At 42.5% G+C, this 27,984-nt stretch overlaps 1 protein-coding gene across 1 annotated transcript in view; it reads left to right on the top strand.

Annotated features, from left to right (window-relative positions):
• CLRN1 (clarin 1) overlaps positions 1–15,112 on the top strand; it is a 32,716-nt gene extending 17,604 nt beyond the window's left edge. Inside the window, exons 2-3 of the mRNA XM_030216729.1 lie at positions 101–280; positions 14,796–15,112. Coding sequence (XP_030072589.1) covers positions 101–280; positions 14,796–15,058 — 443 coding nt within the window. The 3' untranslated portion in view covers positions 15,059–15,112. The remainder of the gene's footprint in view (positions 1–100; positions 281–14,795) is intronic.
• Positions 15,113–27,984: the final 12,872 nt, after the last annotated feature.

Here is a 27,984-nt window from a genome sequence, read left to right as displayed (position 1 = left end):
AAGAGTTAGGAGGAGATAAAAGATCATGTGCTTGCAGGCTATACATTTTTTTAAATAATAATTTCTCTATGTGGTTTTGTTTTTTGGTATTTCTTATTAGTTTTTCCAGATTTGCTGAATGTAATCCCTGCAAGTATCCACATCAGCGTCCTCCTCTTTTCTGCCGCACTCGCAGTGTTTGCTCTGGTGGAAACAGCCTTTTTTATGTTCAATGCCTTTGGCAATCCTTACAAATCTCTGCATGGTCCACTTGGCCTTTATCTCTGGAGCTTCATTTCCTGTAAGTATACCATGCTTTGGTAACAGAAGATATGTATGTGAGTTTCATAGCATCAAAATCAAAAGGACAGGTTATGTTCAGATAGGATCGGTACAGCTGGTTATCAGTTCAGGTGGCAAGTGTGATGCACTGTCAAATACAAGGTCTTCAAGTTATGTCTTCTGCTCCCTGCATTGGCTGGAGCCTGGGATGCTGTGGAGGCAGTGTTCACAACCTCCCCCTCCAGGGATAGGGGTGAAGAGAGAGAGCATCATGGTCACTGCTTAAAGGTGAGACTTAACCCCTCATTGTATAATATGAGTGTCTCAATGTATACACCATTTGCACACTCAGATTATAGAATGCTAGCACTTGTGCACCTGAATGTTAGAGATTTGCATGTAGGTTCTAGTTGGGAACTAAGTGGTATTGAGGGGAATAATTGAACGGCGCCGGCAAAATAGATTGCCCGCGATCTATTTTGGCGGCGCCGCAAACAGCTGGCCGGAACCGTATTATCGAAAAAGATGGGCGGCCATCTTTTGTTTCGATAATATGGTTTGGACCAGTTCACCGGGTTTGAGATGGCCGCTTTTGTTTTTCAGCGATAATGGAAACAAAAAGCAGCTATCTCAACCCCAGCTAAATCCAAGGCATTTGGTCGTGGGAGGAGCCAGCATTTGTAGTGCACTGGTCCCCCTGACATGCCAGGACACCAACCAGGCACCCTAGGGGGCACTTCTAAAAATTAAAATATATATATACAAATAGCTCCCAGGTGCATAGCTCCCTTACCTTGGGTGCTGAGCCCCCCAAAACCCACTCCCCACAACTCTACACCATTACCATAGCCCTTATGGGTGAATGGGAGCACCTACATGTGGGTACAGTGGGTTTTGGGGGGTTTGGAGGGCTCAACACTTACCACCACAAGTGTAACAGGTAGGGGGGGATGGGCCTGGGTCCACCTGCCTGAAGTCCACTGCAACCAACAAAAACTGTTCCAGGGACCTGCATAATGCTGTCAGGGAGCTGGGTATGGCATTTGAGGCTGGCATACAGGCTGGCAAAAAAGGTTTTTATTTTTATTTTTTTTAGTGTGGGAGGGGGTTGGTGACCACTGGGGGAGTACGGGGATGTCATCCCCCATTCCCTCCGGTGGTCATCTGGTGAGTTGGGGCATCTTTTTGAGGCTTGGTCGTGAAAATAAAAGGACCAAGTAAAACCGGCAAAAATACTCATTAACGCCGCTTTTGTTTTTTCCATTATGCGCTGAAGCCGGCCATCTGTTAGCCACACCCATGCCCGCCCATGTCCCGCCTTCGCTACGCCGCCGACACGCCCCCTTGAACTTTCACCGGCTCAGTGATGGTGTCAAAAAAGGGGGTTTCGATTATACCGATTTGGCCGCTTTTGAGAGATCGCCGGCCATCTCCCGATTTATGTCGGAAGATGGCCGGCGATCACTTTTGAAAATGAGCTGGATTGTCTAACTCTAGCATGCAACATGCAATGCACACAACGGGGAATGGGCAGGACATGGATATTTCTCACAATTATACACACATATTCTAGAATAGTGCCATTTATGTGCCAATTTTTTTTTTTTTTTGTTACATTTGTACCCCGCGCTTTCCCACTCATGGCAGGCTCAATGCGGCTTACATGGGGCAATGGAGGGTTAAGTGACTTGCCCAGAGTCACAAGGAGCTGCCTGTGCCTGAAGTGGAAATCGAACTCAGTTCCTCAGTTCCCCAGGACCAAAGTCCACCACCCTAACCACTAGGCCTCTCCTCCACAATAGGCCAGTGGTTCCCAAACCTGGTCCTGGAGGCACCCCAGCCAGTCAGGTGTTTAGGATATCCACAATGAATATTCATGAGATAAGATTTGCATGCAGTGGAGGCAGTGTATGCAAATCTCTCTTATGAATATTCATTGTGGGTATCTTGAAAACCTGACTGGCTGGGTTGCTTCCAGGATCAGGTTTGGGAACCACTGCAAAAGGCATTCACATTGATGTCTGCCACAGACATAATGTAAGTGGGCGTGTCTAAATGTTGGCACATAAATGCCAACTTACACTGGTATTCTATTATGGAATCTAGGCACCCAGATCCCATTTTAGAATTTGTGCTTAGCACCCAGCATTGTGTCGCCTCACATTTAGCACATTTTATAGACATGCCCCCTTAATGGGGCAATCCTTTAGCATAGGCACTAAACATTTACACGCCCATTACACACGCAAATACTTAGAATAATGGCATAGATATGCATATATATGCACATAGATGCCAAACTTCTGCTTAAGCACTATTCTGTAAATATGTACTTAATTTATATAAATGGAACAGGAGTGGGAAATGGATCCAAAGGACTCCAAATATAAAATCCAAACTTAATTGATGACTTCTTTTAAAATTCAAGATTTAATTGATGACTTTAGACAATGACTTGATATGGTGTTTTGGCAGAAACGTGCCTGACTTCAGATGCTGTTGGAGTGGAGAGGAGCCTAGTGGTTAGTGCAGCAGCCTTTGATCCTGGGAAACTGGGTTCAGTTCCCACTGCAGCTCCTTGTCACTATGGGCAAGTCACTAAACCCTCCACTGCCCCAGGTACAAATAAGTATCTGTATGTACAATGTAAACTGTTTTGAATGTAGTTGCAAAAACCACAGAAAAGTGGTATATCAAGTCCCATTCCCTCTTGTCTTTGAGACTATCTACTCTCTTCATGAATGATCTTTTTTAAGACCTCTATGAGCAATTGAGTCCTTGAAAGTAGGCTTACTTTTGACTTCTATTTTTACAACAGAAGCCATATCTATTTGTGACTGTCATTTTCACAGTACCTTTAAGAGACTCCTGAGGCAGGCATGTTTGTGCTGAAACATGGTACCATGTCGAATCATGGTCTAAAGTCATCAATTAAAGTTTGAATTTTGTATTTGGTGTCCCTTGGTTTCTGTTTGAAGTGCCTGAATCTGTTTCCCACTCCTGTTCTCTGCTTCACATGTTCCTGTGAGATTCTGATGTTCTTTACAAACCTGTTTGCTTAACTTATATAAAACATATTTGCAAGGGGGTGAAGCATGGGCAGGACTCCCACATGCCCATACCTTACAGAAAACTTACAGTAAGCTATGCACATGTTTCCAGCACTGAGACACTGACACTTGCAGCAGATCTAGGACTGGTATAGGTGATTGCACCTAAGTGCATGCTCTTGTATGTATCCAGTTAAGCTAGTATTCTATAAAGAAAATCAGACACCTATGTTCCTTTATAGAATAGACTCCTACCAGGCAGGGGCATAGCCAGACTTCGGCGGGAGGGGGGTCCAGAGCCCGAGTGAGGGGGCACATTTTAGCCCCCCCCCCGGCGGCGCCGACACCCCCCCCCCCCGCCATTGCCAACGCCGCCGATGCCAACACCGATGACCCTCTCGACCCCCCCTCCCGCCGCCAACCCGCCGTCGCCTACCTTTGCTGGCGGGGGACCCCAACCCCCGCTAGCTGAGGTTCTCTTCTTCCCGCAAAAGGCTTCCTTCTGTTTCTGATGTCCTGCACGTTCCGTGCAGGACGTCAGAAACAGAAGGAAGCCTTTTGCGGGAAGAAGGGGACCTCGGCTAGCAGGGGTTGGGGTCCCCCGCCAGCAAAGGCAGGTGACGGCGGGAGGGTCGAGAGGGTCATCGGCAGGGGGGGTCCAGGGCCAAATCTACGGGGCTGGCCCCACGTAGCTACGCCACTGTTACCAGGTGCTTGTTATAGAACTGCCCTGACAATACTTTATTGTCTTCTGATGTTCAAACAAGGGTCCTCTTCTTTCCCTATAAGAGACAGCCCACCAGGAAGAGATTTACACCCGCAGAGACCAAAATCAGGTTTCTTCCTTCTCCAGCTCCCTTTTCCATCTGCTGATGACCCTGTAAGCAGTATAGCGGGTTGCTATCTCTCTCTCTTTTCCCAGCTCCCAAAGACACTTAGCAATAGGACTCTGACTTTCTCTTTCATTACTAACCTTCTGACTAGATTCCGTTGGCGATTAACCAACCAACACTTTGGGCCATACCATTGTGGTCACTCCTGTGATAACTCATAGAAAAATGGTTCTGTCCACTCTACTCTGACAATCTCAACATGTCTTCCACTGAGAGGACCACAAACCTCTACACTATTAATAAATAAACCCATTAAATCCACCTTCTGAGTTAGCACAATAGTTGTGCTAACTCAGAAGGTGAATTTAATGGGTTTATAGAAGCCAGGACCAGTTGATGATGAAAGAAGTCCAAATGCCTTTAAGATATTTAAGATATTTCTTATTATGCTTGCTTGTTAAAACACTATCGTTCTGTCATCATGTTACCCAAAATCCTTCTGTTATTACTAAATGTATACTTTCTCATGTATTTCCACTACTCATGATGTATTGTAAGCCACATTGAGCCTGCAAAGAGGTGGGAAAATGTGGGATACAAATGCACAAATAAAAATAAATAGTAATTTTTTAAATTAACCTACCAGCACACCACTGTCATCTTGTTACCATGTTCCATTCCCACATGCATTCAATGCCTACCAGCCAGAGAACTGTTGCTGCAATGACCTGAGCTCAAAGGGAAAGGAAGAAGGAAATTAATAATAGGTAAACACGTTGGACATCCTCAAATGAAGACCATGCAAAACATGTTCCATTTGAATTGAAAGGAGGAGCTTATTATGTAAATGAAATACCAGTTACATCCTCTCCTTACTCATTCAATTAAATTGAAAACATTTATTGTTTATATCCAAAAGACCATGATACTTTGAACCACCAGCCATAAGTGTACTGACCACCAATGGTTATCTTTCACATAATTATCGGTCCTGTCATAGATTGCCTTTAAATGCCCACTCCTAAGGCTCGTGTAATTTATTGGAAACATATAATATATCAAAATTAAAATGTGCTAATGCCAATGTTGTCTAATATTCTGCAAGTGCACCATCAACACAGTACCATATTTGATTCATGGCCCATGATTGCACGATCCTTGATGAAGATTTAATTGAACAAGGAGAGAGCATTTCTCGACAACAACAGTGGATCAGACCTCAAATGTGTTCACATAGCCATTGAGATCAGATTTCATAAATGTATTAGGTAAAGAGCACACACAGGCACAAGAAGTAGTCCTTAATAAATGATAAGCTTTTGATCTGACTGTGTTACATGATCCTTTTGAAAAGAGGACTATGTTCCATTAATTTAATAGAACTCTTCAGTTCAAATTACTTGTTCATGTTTTCCAGCAGTTATCAGTGATATTTCAGTTGTGTGGCCGCTGTTGAAATGGGTTGCTTGGGGTCAAGTCACCCTAGTATAGCTATTTTTAAAGGATTTGTATAGAAAACTCAATCTGTGAAGCCTTTATAATTTACCCCAAAACACTGTGTAGCCCTGAAAGAGTTGGCAGAAGACAAAGCTGGTAATTAACCCAGTAGACAAGGATGGAGCAGTTATGCAATACAATAAAGACATTTATATTCCCTTACCATCCTGGTCATTTCCAGGATAGACATTATAATCTAGAAAAACTACAAATTACAGAATTAACTGATCAATTCAGAAATTAAATCATCATCAGTATATTAAGGAAAGTGAATGTCAGCTGGATGATGAAACTTCTACAGGAAGTTCTCAGGAGATCCCACAGCATATATTCAACAAGCAATTAAAGTGCTGGTGAAAAGATGGTCTGGCTTAAGGCTTTCTAACCAACAGAAAAGACAATTTTCTGTTAGTGAAAAATCCTCAGATTCCAATAATTTATTTTGTGCCCAAAATTCATAAGAATTTGAATCAACCACCTGACAGACCTATTCTGTCAGCAAAAGGGTCTGCACTGGGAATGTTGCAACAGTAACCAACTATATCACCAGAGGATGTATTGGTTTCTGTTGATGTTGAGGGTCTATACACAATGAAATGTGGTTCTTGAAGTGATTTCTTTGGTCTTGGCTCTGAGTTGCACACCTTGACAGACTGTGTCTTCACTTAATTGTGCAATAGTGAGATCAGTGCACTATGAGGTAGTTATTTCATATTTGAATGTTTTTAATCAACAGATCCATGGCACCATTGTGGGAGCCACATTGGGCCCACATATATCTCACTTTTGTGAAGCCAATTTTGAATTAAAATGATTGTATCCATCCATTTTGTTTTCTAAGATTCTACAATGGAGTAGGTATATTAATGTTGTACACTTTATTAGACAAACACTCACTGAGGAACTACATACATTTTTACAATTGTTTAATTATTTAAATACAGTTCCAAAGTTCTCCATGACCTGGATTCCACCAGATTATCCTTTTTCAATGTGTGATTGATTGATTGATTGATTGTTTGATTGATTGTTTGTTTGTTTGTTTTTCATCAAAAAGAGTGTGGTATATGTATGTTAATATACTGGAAGTCTACTGAATGCCACAAAGTTTTGAAAGTTGCCATCCTAAAAAACTCAAAACAAGTAATCAGTCAGTCTGTGTCAGAAGAATAGCTGACACAGATTTCTGTCCTTTGGCTATAAAATTCAAGCAGTTAAAGTAGTTTATTGTCAAGCATGTTATGCTAACCAAGATTCATTGCTACAATATAGACCATGTGAATTGGAGAACTGATAAATGTGTATGCTATGAAGTAGAGAAGTAATCTAGTGGGTAGGGCACTAGGCTGACAACTAGAGAAGTTTGCTTTAAATCCCACTGCTGCTCCTTGTGATTCTAACATGTCACTTAACTCTTAATTACATCAGGTACAAACTTAGGGAACAATTCTATAAATGGGTGTCTCAAAGTCATTACACTAATGCAAACCCATTTTGGTATGATTGCGCATGCCTTGGTGGAAGTGGGCACGCCTAGATTTGTCAATCAACACGTGCAACTGATAGTATTCTGTAAGTTGTGCGTGTTTGGTGACACGCCCGTACTCTGCCCACATGTACACCCCCCTAAAGCACTACAGCGGCATGTAAGTCTAGACACCCATTCATAGAATTATCTCCATAGATTGTGAGCCCTCCAGGGACAGTAAAATTCCTAGTGTACCTGAATGTAACTCACCTTGAGATACTACTGAAAAAGGTGTTAGAATTTTTTTTGTATTTAACTATCTGTAGGTATAGCCAGATCTATTTTTTCAGCATTGGCTTATATTTAGCAATACATTCTATGGCTGTTCATTTAATGCGATTAACATGTTAAAATTATTAACTTGCCTTAATAATTTTAACGCATTAATTGTGTCATGCTGCTCTCTCCTACCGCTGCCCCCTCCAGCTTGTTGTCTCCTACCCCCCGCCACATACCCCAGCAGCCTTTCCTCCCCTGCCATCCTGCTCGCTGGCATCTCATCCCCCACTCCCCTCCCCCCGCTGCTACTGTACACTGGCTGCCTTTTTTCTCTTGCCACCCTACTCTCTGGTATCTCATCCCACCGCTGCCACCCTCAGAACTTGCCTTGTACACACAGCAGCATTAAGTACATGCTGCTCCACTCCTTTGTAACCGGAAACCTCCCTCTCTAGCATCTGACTCCCCGATGAAACTTCCTGTTTCCTGCTGCAGGAATCGGACGCTACAGAGGAAGGACTCCAGTTACAGAGGAGTGGAGCAGCATGTGCTTAATGCCTCCATGTGTTCAAGGCAAGTTCAGAGGGCCATGTGGAGTGGGGAGTGTAATGCCAGAGAACATAAGGTGGCAGGAGAGAAAATGCTGTTGGTGCGAGGGGGGTAAGAAAGAACACGGAGCAGCTGGACAGGAATAGCAGTAGGAAAACCCGGGGAGGAGGGGAAATTAAGATTGTGCCAATGGAGAGGAGAGCAAGGGAAGGAATGAGATAAGATGCTGCTTATAGAAGGGAAGGGAAGCGAAGGGAGATGGTGCCTATAGAGAGGAATGGAAAGAGGGAAGAGAGGAGATGGTGTCCACAGAGGGGGGAGAGACTGGAGGAGATGGTGCCCATGGAGGGGAAGGCAAGAGAGATCGAAAGAGAGGAGATGGTGCCCATGGATGAAGGGGAAGGGAGGGGATAGAAAGAAGACAATTATAAGGAGAAAGAAAAATTACAGAAAGTTGAATGTGAAATGTTATAGGAGAAGAAGAGAAGAGGAGAGAAAAGATATAGTGAGGAGAGAGGAGACATTGAAAATAGAGTTCAGCGCACAGACAGAGGAACAAAACAAGATACAGGGAATAAGATGATAAGAAAAATAAAATCACCAGACAACAAAGGTAAGAGAAATGATTTTATTTTCAGTTTAGTAACTGAAGTACAGTATATCTGTTCTGAGAATTTACATCTGCAGTCTATATTTTGCACTATACAGGTGAAAATGTGAGGGGGGGACACTTTCAGCGGTTAATAGCGTGATTAAAAATTTTTGTTGCAGTTAATCATGTAGTTGAAAATTTTAATCAATGTACATATATACTGTATATATATATGTGTGTGTGTGTGTGTAGATATATATATATATGTGGTAAGAACATTAAGAATAAAGTAGTAAAATTAGTATTAATGTAACCCCATGGGTTAAATTTTAAAAGATTATCTGGCTCCTTCTAGATCTGATGTAGAGGCAGTGAGCAGTGCAGTGAAACTGAGTAGTCTGTGTGCATGCACTGAGTGTTCCGCATGCTGATGGAACTCTTAGGAGAGTGACATTTAAAGAGTGCAGTGGTGATATGTGAGGCATGGTGTGACTGTGAGTGAAAGTTCTAAGGGGCTAATATTCTTTGATTAATTTGGAACAATACTGACAAAAAGTAACTTGCTAAGGCAGAACACATTTAAAAGTGTGCACTCATCAAGGAAGTTAGTGGTTTTTTTATTGTGTTGGTTGAGGTAGGTTAGTAGTAAAAGACTGGAAGAAAGTCAACACTGGAGATTATTACCTGGAAGAAAAGGCACCCACCGTTCAAGAGAGCCAGAGGGGAAACAAAGAGAACAGCTAAGTGACTGAAACTATTAAAAATGTGCACATAAGAGAAAATAGTAAAGGAAACCTGAATGATAAATGAGAGATAACTAAAAGAGAAAAAGAGAGTAGGGGAAAACTTACCTGTTGAGATCCTTGAAGGTCTCCAGAAATTTGAAAGATAAGAGAAAAGAAACTTTAAAGAATCTGGTGTTTTGCAAAATTAAATGTGCTAAGTTCGTAAAATTCAACTGATTGTTAATTAACATCTAAATATAATTCAAATAATAAAAAATATTTTATTTTTAATGTTAAACTCCATGGTTGGCATTGAGTCATTTTGGGGAAACACTGTGACATATTTGGTACCATCATTGTAATATCTTGCTCCTCCACCAGGGGGTTTACATTAGTACTATAGAAAAGACTTAAGACATTTTTATCAGTGAGCAACAGCTGTGATTTTTTTGTGTACATCAATAGTGAACCCAGAGCAGACCCATCTTCTACATAGAAAGCGATATCAGTCTAGATTTTTCATTGATTGCCAATCAGATTTTGTGTTGTATGTGATTAGGCACAAACAACTACATTGTACTTCGGGAATATGAAGACAGCTACAAAAGCATAACTGATTGAAAATAGTTTTATATGTACATCCAAATTTCAAGCACCAATCATCAAGTATTGTATCTAAAAGAACCATGTATTCAAAGATCACCAACAGACATGGAAGATCAAGTAACAACGTCAAGCAGGGGCAGGGACTGGAAGACTTTGCTAACTTACAAGGAACAATGGTGGATTGATTCAATTACATTGAGTACAACTATATGGGATGAATGCTGAGTTACAATGGGATAACTTGATACAATGTTTTCCCTATGAGTGGCACCTTAAGTGTTGCTACGATTATGCCAAATAGATTTTTGACTGAGCTATGAAATTACCAATTAGAAGACTGTTACTAGAAGAGAGCCTATTGGTGGACATAATTTCATTTGGCTCTTATAGGTGTAGTGAAGTTTGTTTCTTTGTAGTTACAGCCTAATCAGAAGCATGGACAGGCATAGAGAAACCTAAACTAAAGGACTTTGTGACATAGGGGCTCATTTTCAAAAGAGAAAAACATCTAAATAAAGTGGCATTAAGCAGCATTTGGACATTCTCACAAAAACGTCTAAATCAGTATTTTCAAACCTATTTTTAGATGTTTTTCTATGAAGTCCATCAGAAGTGCGTTCAAATAAGATCAAGATGGCGATCGTGAGAGGAAGCGCTTCCTGAGAGCTCCGAACCATGAGCCGTTTTTCGCAGAGTTTGGTCTTTCCGGAACCCAGTCTATGGGGAAAAGAAAGGGAAAAAGCGGGGCTAAAGCCACTTCTAGCCCCGCTTCTACTTCGACTCTTCGACAACCGACTTTGGAAGCGTTTGGGCTTCAGGCGCGTGGCGCTTTGATTTCTACCATGGTTGGATCCCCAGAACACCCGGGGGATCTTAGCGTTGAAGTGGCGTCATTAAGTCCGCCCCAACAGACTGCTCCGCCGAGACCGGGTGGTGTTTCGAGATCGACGGGAGAGCCGGGATCGGTGACTTCCGAGGCTACAAGTGGCCCTGTTGTTTTTTCGACGCCAGATAGAAATACATCAGATGAGAGGACGGGAGGTATTGATTCCTCGCCCTCTCCTATCATGGCTCCACCACCTGTGAATATCGGCGTTATTGCAAGACCGGCAGTCGTTACCCTAGAGGTTCTTTGGGACGCTATCCAGGCATTGAATTCGTCTCTGCTTCAGGCTTCAACTTCTTTCAATCGTGAAGTAAAGGATTTTAAACAATCACAGCATACCATGGAATTGAAGGTTAAAGCACAAGAAGATAAGAGTGAGTTAAATTCACTTGAAATTAAGAAAATGCAAACAATTGTTGGAAATATAGTCTCTGATAGAGAAAATGTTCAAAGAAAAATTGAATACTTTGATAACCAACTAAGGAGGAATAACTTAAGATTTTTGAATTTTCCCAAGTGCCCTTTGACACCCCCAATGGAAATGTTAAAAAAGTATTTTATTGATGTATTAGCAATTCCAAAGGAAGCTATACCTCCAATTGTAAAAGTTTATTATATTACTGGAGCCAAAGCTATTACTGAGGAGGCTCCAGTAAATTTGACACAATTTCTGGAAACGTCTCTAGAAATCATAACAGAACGAACAACTCTTCTTGTAAACTTTGCCTTCGAAACAGATAGAAATAATATACTTAGGCTATACTTCAAGTCTATGTCTTCTCATTTTCTGGGTTCTAAGATACAAGTTTTCCCCGATATCAGTAAAACTACTCAGAGAAGAAGGAGAGAATTTCTGGGACTTAGGCCCCGGATTCTTGCCCTAGGCGGGACTTTCAAGTTAAAATTTGCATGTAGATGCCTTGTTTTCTTAAGAAATGTGTATTATGTATTCTTTGACCCAGAAAAGTTGAAACAGTTTGTATTAGCAAAAGAAAGTGCAGACGAATCGGCCTTGAGAGCAACCGAAGTTAGCTAAAACCGCAGGTAAAGATCTAGCTCTTATCCTCTTATTGCATTTTTTATTTATGCTTTACTTCTGTAATTAATTACCTTATATCTTGATCTAAGATTGTGGTCTAAGTAACAATGACATTGCTATTTACTCTTGACTATGTATATAATAGCCAAGGTATTGGGTTTTCTTTTTGTATTTCCTGATTTTCTGACATTTATTTTTATGAATGTATATTTTGAAACTCATAAATAAAAATTAAAAAAAAAAGAAGTGCGTTCAAATCACAAGGGGGCATATTGGGGGTGTTTCAAAGGTGGGATAAAGGTGTGCCTTGCACTTGGACATTTTACAGCCATAAGGGAACAAAACAAAAATGTCAGAACGAATAAGGCACAAAAAGGTGCCCTATATGTCCAGATGACCCATGGAAGAAATCAGGGGTGACCCCCCATACCCCCCCCAGTGGTCACTGACCCCCTCCCACCCCCCAAAAAATGTGAATAAAAATATGACTTACCAGCCTTTATGACAGCTGCAGATGTTAAAGTTGCAGGTCCCTGGAGTAGTGTAGTGGTTAGTGCAGTACAGAGTGGGAGACCCAGGCCCCTATCTCCATCTACCTGTCACACTTGTGGAAACTGTGACCCCCCCCCCTCCCAAAGTCACCAAAACCCTACTGTACCCACATCTAGGTGCCCCCTTCACTCATAAGGGTTATTGTAGTGGGGGGGCAATGAATTTTGGGTGAGTTTTGAAGGGCTCAGGGGACAAGATAAGGGATCAAAGGTGGGCTAAGTACTTGGGAGCATTTTTATGAAGTGCACAGAAGTGCTTTCTAGGGTGCGCTATTCCTCTTCTGGGATGTCTGGGGGACCATTCTACCATTCCACCTTTTTGATGCTGCTTTTAATTCATAACCCCACTCATTTGTTCAGTATCCATGTTTTATCATTCCCACTTTAGTAATTCCCTCATCCCTTATTTGTCCCAATTGTCTGTCCTAATTAGATTGTAAGCTCTGTCAAGCAGGAACTGTCCCTTTATGTTCAAGTGTACAGCGCTGCGTACATCTAGTAGCGCTATAGAAAGTAGTAGTAGTAAATATGCTGGCTACTTCTACCAGTGGTGATCCTAGGTTGGCTGGCACCCAGGGCGGATCACCACTGTTCCCTCCCCCCCCCCTGCTAGATCGACTGCCACCCAGGGTGGATCTCCGCTGCACCCCCTCCCCACTGCTGCATCCCCCCAGCGCATCATGACACCCCCTGATGCATCACCTCCACCCACCCCCCCCCCCAAGCACATCGCTTTTACCTCCTGGGGGTGCAGGGAGCTGTTGGCTCCGCCGGTTCCCTGCCCCAGAACAGGAAGTTACATCAGATGGAGCAGGGAACCGGCGGAGCCAACAGCCGTGCAGCTGCTCCTTGCTCCCCTTAGCAGCGTGCACCCAGGGCGGACTGCCCCCACTGTCCTGCCCTAGGTATGCCACTGGCTCCTACATCCCAATGGCAAAGACTCTACATTTTGCACCTATTCTTTTTTTTTTTTTTTTTCGAAAATGGACCAAAAAAACAAAATGTCCAAACCACAAAACCTTTTTCAAAACAGTATTAAAAAAAAAAAAAAAAGATAGATTTTTTCTTTTTTTTAAATGACCTTCTTTCCTATTTGGATTTTGGACATTTTGTGCAAAACATCCAAAATGGGACTTAGATGTCATATCAAAAATGCCCCTGATGGCTTACTATTTGTGAAGCAGCGGAACTTGAATACAGTACTGGATTAATGGTATGCTTACAGAATATTTGTTAAGCGTTTTATATATATATATATATGTGTGTGTGTGTGTGTGGGGGGGGGGGGGGTTGATACACAAAGCAATTTAAACAGGCAGAAGAGGCTCTTGGTCACTTAAATCACTTGTCCAAAGCTAACTGAGCATATTCGGTGGCGCTTAACGGGATAGTGCCACTGAATATACCTGCTTAGCACCTAAGCTGAAACCAGCTATTTTGTGGGCAGTCTGGGGGCAGAGTTGGCACTTATCCAGTTAAGTGCCGATATTCATCACTTAACCAGTCAAGGTAACCAAATAAATAGGACCATATAAACACAGTCCTATAACTGGTTGAACTTATCTGGTTAAGTTCTGACTATCACATATAACCGGATAAGTGTTATCTGGCTATGCCTAACAGGATATTCCATGCCCGGGCATGATCTGGTATTGCATATCTAGGGATACAGCCAGCAGCAGCCAAAACAACGTTGATCATTTTATTCAAAAAAATTACATGCATCTCAGAAGTGAATAGTAAAAGGCAATCTGAAATAGGCAAATGAAACCCCCTGGTGGTCAATGAACTTATGGCCAGTTTCAAAGCATGATGGGACTCTAGGTGTGGACCTTAGGCCATATTTACTAAGGTACACTAGCATTTTTAGCGCGTGCTAAAAATTAACATGCGCTAACCGTGTACAAGCCCATAAGAATATTATGGACATCTGCACAGTTAGCGCATGCTAAAAACACTGGCACATCTCTAGCACAACTTAGTAAACGGGGTCCTTAGTTTTTCAATTCAGTTGAATGAGTAAGAAGTAGACGTGTATGGTCTTTAACATTTGTCTTCCTCTACTTGGTATTGGGGAGTGATAGAGGAGTAAATATAATTGCCATCCCGTCAAGTCATTATAGCTTGAGTTCAAACAGCCTACTTGCTGAGTGTTACTGTAGCAGCTGTAATAATGAAATACTGTTCTTAATATGATGCTTGCTTGCTTGCTTGCTTGCTCCCTCCCTCCCTCTACCTATAGAATGTTTTTTTAACTAAAAGTTTGTTTGTATATTATTCAAAAATAATGTATAATAGTACTAACATATGTATTCGTACTGAACTCATTTCATTTTTTTCACTGTACAATTTGATGAAAATTGGAAATAAAATAAATCCACCAAGATAGGGATTTTATATTCCTTATTCAGAAGGCATCAAATAAACAGATCGTTGTTCTGTTGCTGCTTTTCCTCCAGGCTCTTGTGGCTGCCTCGTATTGATCCTGTTTTCTTCGGAAGTTAAAATTCACCATCTCTCGGAGAAAATTGCAAATTATAAAGAAGGAGGTTTTATGTTCCAGTCACACAGTGAACAGTTTGGGAAGTCATTCTGGATCATCTTTGTCTGCACATTAGTTCACCTTTTAAATATCTTTCTAATACGACTGGCTGGCTTTCAGTTTCCTTTCTCAAAATCTAAAGATTCAGAAACTTCTGGGACAATTGATCTCATGTACTGAAGTGCTTAACTCAATTCTCCATGTCTTTATCTGTCATCATGTTTATCTTTTATATTATAAGGGAAGGTTTCATAAGTGGGAAGCTTATCTGACAGCACCTAACTACCCAAAACAGTCTCTCTTGGTAATGGAATAAATTTTGTATATACCCCTGGACTCTATATAGCGCGTCTATTGTTCCATGCCGAAATCCAAGCGTATTCTATAAAAACAAGTGTAACTTAATTGGCTTAACAAGCTAATCAGCGTTGATAACAGGTCTTAAGCAATAATGAGCACTAACTGGCAATAATTAGAATGTATGCACACAATTCATTAAGCATATTCTGTAATGCACTGTGCCTAAATTCTAAGGCGTGCAGCCAAAAAGGGGCATGGTTATGGGAGGGGAAATGGGTGTTTTGTGGGCATTCCAAAATTTATACGCACTGTTATAGAATATACCCCTGTGCGCCTAAATCTAGGCGGCGGCATTTATGCCACGTTTCCCTTAGTGTATAGTGTAAACAGATGCATGTAGTTTTAAGCGTTGTGATATCAACTAAGCATCCTATATAATAAAACGCACCTCCAACATTCTGAAGCTGACTGCATGGCTGAGACATTCCTGCTCTCTGTATCCATCTCCTGAATTGACATCACGTACTTCCGGGTTCGTCACAAGCAGAAGTGACCAACCACGCGAGGTTTCTCAGCTTCAGAATGTTGGAGGTGCATTCTATTAAATAGGATTGGTCAGTTCCTTGAAGCACAGCCAGGGCTCAGTGTCCTGCACAGTAACACTCAGACACCAGAGAGAGGAGAGGGCTGACACCAGAGAGGGGGGAGGTATCTCTGTCACACACACACACTCTCTCTCTCTCACAGTCAATGTCTTTCTCTCACTCTCACACACTGTCTCTCACACACTCTATGTCTCACACTGTATCACATTCACTCTCTGTGTCACACAGTCACTCACACACTCTCTTGGTCTCATACACTGAGTCTCACAGAGAGTCTGTGTCTCACACACACTCTCTCGCACACACTGTATCTGTGTGAAACACACTCTCTCTCACACTGTCTCACATATGCACTTGCACACACTCTCATTCTCACACACACACTCTCTCTCTCACAGACACACTCGCACCCAGACTCACTCGCTCTCTCTCACACACACACACACTCGCACATTCACTCTCTCACACACAGTCACTCTCACATACACTCTAACAAACATACACACTCTGAGGAAAACCTTGCTAGCGCCCGTTTCATTTGTGTCAGAAACGGGCCTTTTTTACTAGTATTCTATGTACCGTGCCTAAATATAGGTGCAGCTTACAAAATATACCTAGGCAGAAATTTATACCGCATGGAGTTTTTAAGCACCGTAGATAGAATCTGGCCCATAGTGCCTAAAAATTCAGTGCTGAAAAACCCCCCACAGCATTATAGTGCTATAAACCATACTTATATCCAGGAATTGTGACATTCAGGTGTGGCCATTTACACCAATGAAAATGTGCAACTCCTCATGCTTAAATTAGGTGCTATCCCACCTTATTCTATAATTACGCACGTTAACTGAAAGGAATGTCCCAATCTGTCCATGACCCTCCTATTTCTGCACCCCCTTTTTTGACTTGCATGTAAAATTTAGGTGCATACATTTTAATTAAGTCTAATTAGTGCCAAGATTTGCTTGTTAAAAAGCCAATTAGTGCTAATTAGCATGTCATTCAATTACACTGAACAAAAGGTAAAAAAGAAAGGAAAAAAGGCCTAAGAAGTCTGTGGTAATACAGCACCCTACGGACCGGACCGTGGAATGCTCAAATAGTGCTCAAATTGAGCTTGACATGAGCTATATCCACTAGACCCCAATCGATCATCGGCCAAAAAACCCTTTCAAAACCTTTTATTGTCACTTTAACATATACCATAAATGTTTAGAATCTTTAAGACAAACTTTCTATCTAGCATGCAGTACACTTATCTGTTCCCAACAGGGCCCATTTCAGCCTCGGGCTTCTTCAGGGATACAGTGCTTTAACTGTCCATCTCCATTTTTAGTTCACTATTTGAGCATTCCATGGTCCGGTCCGTAGGGCGCTGTATTACCTCGGACTTCTGAGGCCTTTTCCCTTTCTTTTTTACCCTTTGTTTAAGGTTGTTCAAGAGGAGGTTTGATGTCAGTGTTGATATCCACTTGGGTTTGAGGTTTGTTCTTCTTGTATGTGGGTTGAGAATCATTTTGTTGAAAGTATTCAATTACATTGCACATGTGCCCAAATTTGTGTGCTCAAATATTTAGTGCTTTTTATAGAATTTGGGGGAATGTGAAGAGTCAACCACATTTTTGCAAAATATATTTGTGGGGAAAAAAATTCTACTTAGTAGAAGTAGCTATAATATGAGATGAGTGCTGCAACTCCAGCCTACCCCAGGGCAGGGAAGGATCAGAGACCCAGTTAAAAAGTAATCATTGGTAAATCTGTAGCCCTGGACCAGTGGCCAATCAGGAACAAGAGAGTGACACCATCAATATGAGATCTGAGAGTTTGTCCAGATAATCACATTTTTTAAATAACTGTGAAGTCTGTAAGACAAGCTAGCTTTGGTGAAATAGGAAGGAGCAGAGTGCTGTGTTCCCCAAGCTGATACTGGCTGAACTGCACAGTGTCTATAGACATGTGGTTTGTGTTGTAACTGCTGCTAAATTTGGTTATGAAAGAGATAGCAATGAATTAGAAATGAATGCTTTATTGTGTACCAAGACTACGTTTAGAAATTCTTTGATGAAGAGAAAAGAACATGCAAAAATCACAATCACCAGTCAAAAGAAAATACACTGCATTCCTTATTATAATATTGTATTTCCTTTCCAATCATTTTTAGCATTCTTCCATCGACATAAAAATGACAATTCTATAAATTAGACGCTAACATTAACATGCATATTACATACCTAAATGTTTAGAATATGTATGTACGTGCATCTGAATGTAACTCACCTTGAGGTACTACAGAAAAAGTGTGAGCAAAAATCTAAATATAAATAAATAAAAAAATAAGAACATATGTGCCATATTCCACTGAGGTACATTTTTACAGAATAGCCCTTTTCTTGCAAGGGAGTATACACACAGATGGAGCACGGGCAAGACATAGGTACAGCTCCAATTTATGATTGAAACTTGCAGAATACTCTAGGTTACGCATGCCACCTTCACATTTAGGCACACACATACCAGCTTTATGGCTGGCACAGGGGTGGGCCCTTAGATGTCAGGCAAACCAACACTGCATTACACTAGTATTCTATAATGGAACCCTTGGTTCTCTCATAGAATGGGCTCTTACCATGCAGCCTCAAGACACCTACATGAGGCCACCAGTTATACAGTTGCCCCCAAAGGATTTATTGCACTAAAGGGTTCTTCCCTGGTTATGCCCATGGGAAAAAAAACACTTAGTAGATCTGGTCAAAAACAGGAACAACTCTTGAGAGTTCCTTCTCTCTCACTTCACAAGCTGCTTTCCTCTAGCAATCCAGTCTCTCATCCCCCAGAATCCCAAACCAATCCCCTCTAGTGTGCTTCCACAAGCACATCTGATCCTCTTTTTCAGCCCCTCTGATTCCTCCTCTTGCTATCTGGCAACTTTAATCTGTGTAGTTCCCAGAATACCTACCACCACCCCTCCAACATGGACACAAACAGCCCCCAAAAGTATCATGTGCTAGTCATCAGCCTTCACCACCCACATCTCCTCCACTGCCACTGAGGCACCAAGTCCACCTCTACTTTCATCCACTGCCACTGCCAACATACCAGATGCAGCCTGCCTCTGTTAGCAGCAATGCTGTTGCACCAGGCCCAGGCTGCCTCTCTGGTGATGGGGCACACCTCAGCATCACTCACTCACCTTGCCATACATTACTAGCTCTCCTACCTTCAGTATGACCTATTCCAATGCCATGATGAGGCACAAAGTCTTGGTTTAACTCTACCTATGTGCCCAATGGCCTGATAGTAGTAGCACATGTATATTCAAGACAGATAACCACTTAAGCATTGTCTATTAGAAACTGCAGTACCTGAACAGGTCACAAGGTGTCAGTGTTTCCTGAACTGACAGAGTGAATATTACTATAAACGATAGTCATTGAGGGAAGGGCTGCAAGATGATGTTAATGCAAGACTTAGATGCCCTAATCATATTGTATGACTTAAAACATTGTATGAGAATGGAAAGATGATCCTGTCCAAGTTTAGATACATTTTTCCATTTACACTCCTGCTAAACAACCACTAGAAAGTGCTCAGAATATGGGTAGGTTTGTGCTGTTAATGACTAATCCCTTACCTATGTTTCACCATAGTAATATCATAGATGGTGGCAGTTAAGGACTGATTTGCTCACCCAGGAGCAAAAGTCCTTGGGGGGGGGAGGGGGAGAGAAGCCCTTGCAGTAAAACCCTCAATAAAAGTCACCAAGTTGGAATTAGCAAGCAGTGCTCAGTGCAAACTACTACTACTACTATTTAGCATTTATATAGCGCTACAAAGCGTACGCAGCACTGCACAAACATAGAAGAAAGACAGTCCCAAACCACATGCAAATGAGGTGCTTGCAATTACAGAAAGCAGCTTGGTAGGGAAAGCACCAGTGCATGTTCAGAGCTGGCACCCACTAAGCAGCGCATGCATGGGACAGCCACTCACTAAGCGTGCCTGCTATGTGCATGCCCTAACAGCCTCCTCAGTGTACTGTTACACACAGCTTTCACCTCCACAGCATTTCAACCTCAGCAGGGTGAGCACTGGGGGGAAAAGGATAACAACTCAGGTCCCGGCAACCAGACCAAAGAAAACCCGAACCCCTCACCTCACTCATGGTGCCAGGCTAATTGCTGTGCAGGTCACAGATGCTCCAAATCCCCTCTCAGGTGTCTGATTCTCTTTTCCTGGCTTTCCTGTGTGCAGACTCTCTCTCTTTCATACAATCCAGCTCTTGCTCTCACTTTCCTCCTTTCTTCTCCCTTTATAGCATCTCCCTGGAGCTCAGATAGGCTACTGTGCATGTATGAAAGCCATGTGTAGCGCACCTTCACCCGTTTTACTGCTACACATGACTTCCATACACGCGGATGGTGGAGATGTGGCCAAAAGCAAAGAAAGGACCGCAAAATCCACCAGTGCCGGGATCTTCAGCTAACACTTGTTCTATCTAAATTAAAATGTTCTGCACGTAAAGAATACAGTGCAAATATAACAGACTGCTCTGCCAAGAAGCCACTGTCTGCAACGACAACTCCTGACCTCCTGTAAACATTTCCTGGTAAAAGGTAGGGGCTGCATTCTGTGCATCACTCGGAAATGGGTGTGCATTGCTCAGGATGCACACTTAAATAGTAATCAGCTCATTTTAATTTATTTACATATGATTCTCGCTGTCTGCTACCATGAATGGTAAAAAGCATGCAGAGTCCTTTTCTGCATTTCTCATTGAATATCGTGATCACTAAACTGGCTGGAGTCAGTCAAAATTGCACATTGCTGGCATAGAAGTTTTTGTGCATTGGGGCCCCAGTCTGTTCAGTATTCTCATCTACACCCCACTCCACACTTTAAATGGGATGAGGGAACACATCAGGTGAATGGGGGGGGGGGCATCACTGCATTCCATAGGACTCCCTAGGGTTTCCTTCAGCCCTTAGGGCTTAGAGCACTCTTGAGGTATTCAACAAAAAAAGCATCTTTCACTGCAGTAGATGTTGCTCCAAAAATAAGACTGTTTACTGATGCATTTCTTCCAGTCAAGTCAATCAAGAGAAAGTACGTGTGATTTCAGCAGCTTTTGTAAGGCTATTTTATAAAGACACATGAACTGGTGCCTAAAGATAGGTGCTAACCCCTTGATTCCGTAAAAATTCCTAAAAAATTAACAAGGCAATTATTGCCCATAATTAGCTTTTTAACAAGCAATTAATGGCACTAGATTTAATTGGAACTTACACAGATATATTTAGATGTAGGATCTGCGCCTAAAATGTATGCATGGCCTGAAAAAGGGGTGCAGAAATGAGAGGGCCACAGGCTTTTCAGGGTGGATCAGGGGCATGGTTTTGAGTTACACATGTAATTATAAAATACTAGTAAAAAAAGGCCCGTTTCTGACACAAATGAAACGGGCGCTAGCAAGGTTTTCCTCGGCTTCCCTGCAGCCACCCATGTCCAGCGACCCTCTCTCCCCCTGCGCCCACTGCAGCCATCCATGTCCAGCGAACCTCCTCTCTCCCCTGCCCCCCTCCAGCCACCCATGTCCAGTGACCCCCTGCCCCCCTCCAGCCACCCATGTCCAGCGACCTTCCTCTCTCCCCTGCCCCCCCTCCAGCCACCCATGTCCAGCGACCCTCCTCTGGATATGGATCAGCTGTGAGGCATGTTCCCCCCCCCCCCCCGGGTTCTGAAGTTGACATCATAATGGCTATGGTGATGTCAGCCTGATCTACGGAGCCTAGCAGACCAACTCGGAATGAGCCACGGTCACAGGCAGTAAGTCAGAACGTTGGAGGTGAGAATTATTATATAGGATAGGTGCTCTGCGCATAAATGTATGCGCAGGCAATGGTGGCACCTAAATTTATGCTTGACCTCTCTGATCAAGCATTATTCTATAAAGTGCACTGAGCTTTAGGCGCAGCTTATAGAATACCGCTTAAGTGGGTATTTTTAGGTGCCATTTATAGAATTCACCCCTAATTTTGTACATACGTTGTAGAATAATAGCTCTTATGCACATGATTGGTGCCACTAATTGCCATTACATGGGTAAGTGCTAGATGCTATTCTGTAAAGAGGGCTGCATACACATGGGCAGAGTATGGGTGGGTCTCTGGAATAAGAGCATAGGGCACAATTCAGTGCCAACAGCCATTGACTCGACATAAACATGGGCACCTAATTTTAGGCATTCTAATGCCGACTTACACTAGTATTTTACAATGGAATCTTGGCACCAAGAAGCTGTTATAAAATTGGCACTAAGCACACTTAAATGTCTTTATAAAAGAGCCTCAAGGTGCCTACATAGCCTCCCACCCTAGGCGACCAGTTACTTGGGCTCTTCCCCCTAAGGTCCTACAGATCAAAATTACAAACTTTAATCTCACTCTAAAACTGACTGTGAGCCAGCGCAGAGATTTCAGTACCAGAGTGATACTATCCTTGTATTTTTCATTCATTTATTTATTATAAAATGCATATCCCACTGATCTACAATTCAAGATGGGTTACAAAGATACAATAATAATACGATAAAAGTATACAAAGCGGCTCATTTTCAAAGCACATAGACTTACAAAGTTCCAGAGGTTACTATGGGCTTATTTTAAAAAGCACATGCTGAAAATTGTTATGAATACAGTTTTATAAATAAATTATAAAATGAAAGAATGCATGGTTTCATTTTATTCTCTATAGAAGCTGAGGGAGGTAACAAGAGTTTGCTAAAGTTTCAGGATTGTGAAACAGCAATGGAAGCATTAACTTTTGCGAGGTAAGGTTATGGCATGCCCTGGCTAATCATGTCTTGCTACAGCAATTGTACATGCAAAGATCAAACAAGATATTGTCGACAATCTCTTGCTCTTTCTCAGTTTATATATATGGAAAATAATGCAATAGTTCCACAAGTGTTGCCAGTAGAAGTTTTTCATTTAGACTGTTGACATATATGTGATCACAAAACAAATCATTCACTGTGTCAGCCAACTGATAAGAAATACTTGGACTTCATGTGAGAGATTGGAGATGGGAGTGGATAAGAGAGCTCACAGGCTTTATTTTAGCAGTTCCTAAACAGGGCCAGCCCTGCCACTAGCTAGACTAGACATCTGCCTAGGATAGAAGAATGGGGGGGGGGGGGGGGGGTGGCAGCATGGCTCTGGTACATAAGGGAAACTTCTCCCGCTTCCCTTTCCCTGCTAGGCCTGTCTCCACCCCCCAACCTCCTCCCAGGCCAGCTTAAATCAGAGTTACAGATATAGGTCATGTTCCATCCCCTGTCCAAGGCAAATTTTCTGTCAGAGGGGGCAGGGCATGCCATTGCTTGAGCATAGGCCTTTACTTACAGGGCCGGCACAGCGCTTATTTAAGCTTCAAGCCAGACAGGGAGGATGTAAGGCAATGTCAGCAGTGACCCGGAAGCAATGAGAGAAGGAGGTGGATGGGAGATGCTAGACCCAGGATGGGGGTAGAGAAGAGGATATGAGATGCTAGACACCTGGGTAGGATGGAGGGGGAAAGAAAGACCTGGAAGAGCCATGGGGCATCAAGTCAAGAGGGGAAAGGGAGATGCTGGCCACCTGGGAGGATAGAGAGGGGAAAGGGAGATGTTTGCCACCTGTGGGAGGGGGAGGGGAAATGTTCAAGTACAGGGGAGGAAGGGAAGAAGAGATGCTGAACTATTGGGGGAGGGGAGTAGTGCCTGGGGCATGGCTGAAAGTTTATCTAGCTCATCAGCTACTCTTGGGTCAGCCCTGTTCCTAAGACAAAGGAAAATGGAGCTCAACAGAAAGTAATATAGCATCAGCTGTACTTCAGCTTCAGCCTAGGTAATGTAGTTCAAGAAGCACTCAGGAAAAAGGCTAGGGCTGAGTTTGGATAAGTGGGTCCAGCAGAAATTAGTGGCAACCATGGACAGTTTATGAGGCTGTTTAAGGGAAAATATAACCCTTAAGCCCAATTCTCTATCTACAGATCAGGAGAAAGCAAACGTTTTTATTCAAAGGCCACATTAGTAGTTTTTGCCTGAGCTGGGGGAGAGGGGGGAAGTCAAATAATTCAGGGACGCAAATCCCCCAGCTCCTCCCCCTGGTATTTGAAGAACTGGAGGTGAGGAGATAAGTCATCGATGCATCATCACTATTAGAAACCATAGGGGAGGATAGCAGCCAGAGAAGACTGGACAGAAGGTATCTGGCTAGAATATGGAGTGGCTGGGGACTGACTGAGTGGTGGTTAAAAGATAGAAAACAGAGAGTAGGGTTCAATGGTCAGTATTCTCAATGGAGAAGGGTAGTTAGTGGGGTTCCTCAGGGGTCTGTGCTGGGACCGCTGCTTTTTAACATATTTATAAATGACCTAGAGATGGGAGGTACTAGTGAGGTAATTAAATTTGCTGATGATACAAAGTTATTCAAAGTTGTTAAATCGCGACAGGATTGTGAAAAATTACAAGAGGACCTTACGAGACTGGGAGACTGGGCGTCTAAATGGCAGATGACGTTTAACGTGAGCAAGTGCAAAGTGATGCATGTGGGAAAGAGGAACCCGAATTATAGCTACGTCATGCAAGGTTCCACATTAGGAGTCATGGACCAAGAAAGGGATCTAGGTGTCGTCATTGATGATACGTTGAAATCTTCTGCTCAGTGTGCTGCTGCAGCTAAGAAAGCAAATAGAATGTTAGGTATTATTAGGAAAGGAAAACAAAAATGAGGATGTTATAATGCCTTTGTATCGCTCTATGGTGCGACCGCACCTCGAATATTGTGTTCAATTCTGGTCGCCGCATCTCAAAAAAGATATAGTGGAATTAGAAAAGGTGCAGAGAAGGGCGACGAAAATGATAAAGGGGATGGGACGACTTCCCTATGAGGAAAGGCTAAAGCAGCTAGGGCTCTTCAGCTTGGAGAAAAGGCGGCTGAGGGGAGATATGATAGAGGTCTATAAAATAATGAGTGGAGTTGAACAGGTAGATGTGAAGCGTCTGTTTACGCTTTCCAAAAATACTAGGACTAGGAGGCATGCGATGAAGCTACAATGTAGTAAATTTAAAACGAATCAGAGAAAATGTTTCTTCACTCAACATGTAATTAAACTCTGGAATTTGTTGCCAGAGAATGTGGTAAAGGCAGTTAGCTTAGCGGAGTTTTTAAAAGGTTTGGACGGCTTCCTAAAGGAAAAGTCCACAGACCATTATTAAATGGACTTGGGGAAAATCCACTATTTCTGGGATAAGCAGTATAAAATGTTTTGTACTTTTTTGGGATCTTGCCAGGTATTTGTGACCTGGATTGGCCACTGTTGGAAACAGGATGCTGGGCTTGATGGACCTTTGGTTTGTCCCAGTATGGCAACACTTATGTACTTCTGCTACTATTTGAGATTCTGAATGGAATCTTGCTACTCTTTGGGGTTCTACATGGAATGTTGCTATTGTTTAGGTTTCTGCCAGGTATTTGTGACCTGGATTGGCCACTGTTGGAAACAGGATGCTGGGCTTGATGGACCTTTGGTCTTTCCCAGTATGGCAATACTTATGTACTTATGGATAGGAAAGGGGCTATTTGTCTTCTTGCTACCACCTTCATAAAGAAATCAAGCCATATTCACCCCACCCTGACAGCCTCTAGCCATTCCCACCCCTAGTGATCAGGAAATGTTAAAATATTTCGATTGCATTAGTCCTAAGAAAGAGGCTGGCAATGGTGAAGGTCCTAGATGGCTAGTGAACCAAGAAATAGTGTGGGAGTGTGGCTGATAGTTCCCATTGTGATATTCTGTAAAGAGGGGGGGGGAGGGAGTAGAGAGAGGCATAAGAGCCAACTTTTCAAAATGATTGGGGGTGCTAACACAATGGAAATTCCCCCTCCCTGAACACACAATCGAAGAGTCTGTTCAATATTGAGAGTGTTTAAGCAACAACAGCACCCGCAGAGCTGGCTCCTATGGAGGAAGGCAACAGTGCCTGACATGAGTGGCTCAGCAGACTCAGAAACAGTGGCCCCCTCTGCAGAATGGACAAATGAGGTCAGAGAGCAGAGGCCAGAGGCACTGGATTCACAGGACCACTATAGAATTTTAAAAAGTAATGATGTCAGGAGCACTGGGGAGCAGGACTGATGTTAGACATGCAGGGGTCCAGAAACTAGCAGGGACCCTAAGGCCTCCATGCGGGCTATGACTTTTTTAGTTTAAGGCCCTCTGTGGCATGGAGACCCAGGACAATTGTTCTGTTTGCCACCCTCTAACATCAGTCTTGCCGGGAAGGTAAGTCAGGTGAAAGGTATGTGAGTCACAAGTAACCCATAAACAGTCCCAAGGTCCTAGCTAGGGAGATTAGCAGGGCTGCATTCTGAGATGTGCAGCTCCATCTTCCTTTTATATAAGCCCCCCCCCCCCCCCCCCAGGAACAGACTCTGTCCTATATGTAGCTGAATAGGATTTGAACATGTCACCGGTGGCCTAATAACATTACCTCAGACAGAGTGTTCATTGAAAGACAGGGGAAAAGCTTCATTAACACACTAACCTTGTCTCAAGTTCCTAAAAAAAAGCTTGAGAGGAAAAATAAGTAAATTACTCTCTCGAAGAGAAAAGATGTTACAATCAATATAAATATTTGAACAGATTTCGGGTATAGCATAATGAAATGATGACCAGATGGCAAACAGGCTAGGAACGCCACTGTTTCTGTCTTCTTCTTGCGTGGAAATAGTGTTGCTCTGCTTCTTTCTTTTTCCTCCTTCTGCATAGGATGAGGAAGGACAGCTGCAGTGGAACCTACTGCCTACTATTAAAACCAAAATGGAGAGAAAACTACCTCCTCATCAAGAGTGAGAGTGAGAGTGAGTGAGAGTGAGTGAGTGAGTGAGAGAGAGTGTGTGTGTGTGTGCACGTGCAACCTGTCACACTACCTGTTGTCTTCTTGGTTGACGCTCTTCACTAATACTGTTCACTTCACACACACACACAATTTCAATCATTTAGAAAAGATTAATGTCTTTCAAAAAAAAATAGCTATTGTATCCACTACAATTTATGTTCCCAGTAGCAATGAAGTCACTGAAGAAAAAAAACCCCTCTCCTCCAATTCAGAATCCTTCTCAAAAAATTCAAACACTTTCTGAATTTAAAAATGTAACTGAGCCATATCTGAAAACTTCCACAGTTCAGAGTTATTTGTGTACAAAATTGAGATCTAAATATAGGCGGTCGGTGGCCCAACTGTTTGGGGAGGCTAAAGGGGGCGGGGTTAGGGGAGGGGCCAGGGGTGGAGCTTAAATCCATAATTGTCTGATAACACGCAAAAAAAATAAATAAATAAAAATAAAAGTCACAATTAATACCTTTTATTAAATTTAGATATTAGATATGTATCATATGTCAAAGAATAAAGTGGTTGCTCAAAGCATATTCTAACCACAATCGCTCAACTGCAAAACACTATGCACAACTTTGTCCAAAAACACACTCAGAACCTTACTATACCATAAATATTACACTGGGCAGACCTAATACACCAATATACCACCCATACGGAAAATGCAGACTGTCAACAATATGAAACAAGGGATCATATCATCACAATTCTCATGTAGAGCCACAAAACACCTTAATTCATGTTTAATGTGGGATAAAATGCCATAAATAAGTAAATAAATATAAACTTTTAATGTTTAGCACCTGATTCTCAAAGTGGACATATTCCAAACACTATAATGAAAATAAAATGATCTTCTCTACCTTTGTTGTCTGGTGACTTTTTCTGATCATGCTGGCCCAGTATCCGTTCTGCTGCTATCTGTCCTCAGTGCAGGTCAGGAAGTCATCCTCGTTAAATATCTCCCTGGCAACCCAGGACACCTCCAACCACCCCCCCCCCCCCCCTCTCCCAGCAGTAAGGTAAACAAACCATAAACCAATTTCTACAACTGCTAGAGGGCTTTCACTGCAGCTCCTGCTGTGAGGATGGAGGCAAATCAACAATTTAATCCCCTCAGAGCAGCTGGACTCCACAGCTGATCCATTCTGCTGCAGCAGGGGGTAGGCTTAGCCTCTCCAAGCCTCTTATACCGGGCGCCTCTGGATCTAACTCCAATTAATCTTCCCTATTGAATACAATAAAGTGCTCCTCAAACTATACAC

This window comes from Microcaecilia unicolor, chromosome 10, assembly GCF_901765095.1.
Source record: "Microcaecilia unicolor chromosome 10, aMicUni1.1, whole genome shotgun sequence".
Taxonomy (NCBI): Eukaryota; Metazoa; Chordata; class Amphibia; order Gymnophiona; family Siphonopidae; genus Microcaecilia; species Microcaecilia unicolor.
This window is presented reverse-complemented; position numbering and strand designations above follow the sequence as displayed.